The sequence below is a fragment of the Sinocyclocheilus grahami genome, unplaced genomic scaffold (assembly GCF_001515645.1).
Source record: "Sinocyclocheilus grahami isolate Dianchi unplaced genomic scaffold, SAMN03320097.WGS_v1.1 scaffold2211.1, whole genome shotgun sequence".
Taxonomy (NCBI): domain Eukaryota; kingdom Metazoa; phylum Chordata; class Actinopteri; order Cypriniformes; family Cyprinidae; genus Sinocyclocheilus; species Sinocyclocheilus grahami.
Genome location: NW_015507390.1, coordinates 75,172 through 77,691, shown reverse-complemented (window position 1 = coordinate 77,691; position 2,520 = coordinate 75,172). Strand labels below are relative to the sequence as shown.

Genomic DNA, 2,520 nt, shown 5'->3' with positions numbered 1-2,520 from the left:
ATGCTACAGTTCTCCAAATCTGATGAAGAAACAAACTCATCTACAAAAAAGCGAAGTTTCATTTTTGGGGGAACTATTCCTTTAAGCGCAAAAACATGTTCTGAACAAGATTCTGTGTTCCACTGCTTTACCATTGTTTCAGAATGTAGTGTCAGAACAATCCATTTTATAAATGAGATTTTAGAACAATGTTAAATCAAGCAAAAAGAAATAACAGTTTTGGTAACCTTACTACATTTTGGCTTTGTATGGCAATATTGGTTTAAGACATACAAACTCAAGCCCGCCAATTTAAACTCCACCATCTGCATACTGTGTGGTGTATACAGTATCCAATGTATGTATGTGGCTTCAGCTGAGACTGTAAGCATGATAGTAATGGCATAGGTTTTGTTCATGCTATATGAGTCAGCATGAGGAGCTTGTTTGCTGTGTGGGCTGCAGCTGTGAGACTCTCATCAGCCCAGCAGTGGAAAGGGCGACAGCAGTGGGGTGGGATGATAAATGTCGGACAAATATCAAACCCCCCCCACGTACTTTCAGGATGAATGTGAGTTTGGGATGCATGCAATTTCAGAAACCCATACGCTCTCCCTCATTACAGTGCATTACGTGTACGTGTAGAACTGAGGAAGCACTGTGCTACAGTTTTAGCAACGCAAGGATTCATTTGAATGTTTATTGTTTTATGAATCAAGCTTATGACTTGACCATCAAAATTATGCAGAAATACGGCCATTACAGGAAGTTGCTGAATTAATGAAGGAAACCCTTAGCTTTTAAATGTGAACTCTCAGAGGTCAGGAACAGGTGACCTGCAGAGTCTGAAAAACACTCAGTAATTTAATTGGCTATTGACCCTCCCCTTCAGAAATAAAAGGCTTACACAAAAAAGCCGTTTTTGTCTCAGAAATGGACAATAATGTGTATTTCAAAAGTTTTCAAGAGACCCTGACACTTTGAAGCATGAAATAAATGTAATTTCCATTGTTAAAATTCTCATTTAGATACCTACTGTTGTATAATTAAGATGGAATAAGAGTGTTTATTGCATTTAACATTAGTGCAAGTGTAAAAGTTTAAGTAAAATAATTCATTGACACAGAGTAGATCAAAAATGTGTTGGAGTGAATTATGTATTTATTCAAACATTGAAACATATTTAATGTGCTCCAGAATACATTAAAATGCTTTTGTGATATCAGTTAAGACAGTTGTTAGATAAATTAGATAGATAAATTCTATCTATCTATCTATGCTAACATAATTTTGTGATATTCATGATCCAAAATTATAAAAATAATAACTTTTTTAAAAGAATGACTTAATGTGTGCATTCCACATGTGTGAAAAATGCAACTGAAATATGTTATTAGTTTAGATCATGTTACATCACCTGACATTTTAAAGTCAATAAATAAAACAATTTGTTGAAAATAGTAAGAACTTAGAACAACTGGTAACACTTTAGTATAAGGACCAATTCTCACTATTAACTAGCTGCTTATTAGCATGCCTATTATTAACATATTGGCTGTTTATTAGTACTTATAAAGCACATATTCTGCATGACCATAGTCTACATCCCTAATACTACCCAACACCTAAACTTAACAACTACCTTACTAACTATTAATAAGCAGCAAATTAGGAGTTCACTGAGGCAAACATCGTAGTTAATGGTTTGTTAATAGTGAGAATTAAACCTTAAAGTATGACCGAACAACTAAAAACTAGTTTTTTACAAGAATTTCCTTTTCATTGTATAATTTATTCTAGTTTGTCATTGATGTGTCATTGAGATGATTATGTAAATGACTGATAATTGTTTGATGTGTGTGTCTATAGGCAATGGGCCTAATCATGACCGGCACTGTGTGTATGACGACAGTAACATGGTGGACGGGGTATACTGCCATCCGATTGGTCACTGGATCGAAGAGACAGGCCACACAGATGAGATGAAACACACTACCAACTTCTACTTTAGCATAGCGGGACAGCAAGCCATCCACTTCTCTCAGTATGTGTGAATGAATTTCCCATCCATCATGAGTTTTCATGTGAAGTCACATATACCATTGCTTGGCAAAATTCATATAAGAAATCCAGTCATTCCAGTACAATCTGTGTGAAATTTTGCATGAGGGGAAAATTCCCATCTCAGATTTCTCTTATACTTACAGTGCCGTGAAAAGGTTTTTGCCCCCTTACTGTTTTTTTGTTTTTTTTTGCATATTTGTACACTTAAAATATTCAGATCATCAAACACATTTTAATATTACACAAAGATAATGCAAGTAAATACAAAATGCAGTTTTGAAATGATGATTTAATTTAAGGGAAAAAAGCTGTCCAAACCTACCTGGCCCTATGTGAAAAATGATTTGTCCCTCCTGTTAAATCATGAAAGAACTGTGATTAACCACATTATTTTAGAAAGCGGAGTTAAATTTCACTAGCCACACCCAGGCCTGATTACTGCTAGACCTGTTGAATCAAGAAATCACTTAAATAGAA

At 34.8% G+C, this 2,520-nt stretch overlaps 1 protein-coding gene across 1 annotated transcript in view; it reads left to right on the top strand.

Moving 5' to 3' along the window:
• The first annotated feature begins 1,852 nt into the window (after nt 1-1,852).
• The window catches only part of epm2a (EPM2A glucan phosphatase, laforin), a 22,406-nt gene continuing 21,738 nt past the window's right edge, over nt 1,853-2,520 (top strand). Inside the window, exon 1 of the mRNA XM_016260834.1 lies at nt 1,853-2,023. Within this exon, the coding sequence (XP_016116320.1) occupies nt 1,896-2,023 (128 nt within the window). The 5' untranslated portion in view covers nt 1,853-1,895. The remainder of the gene's footprint in view (nt 2,024-2,520) is intronic.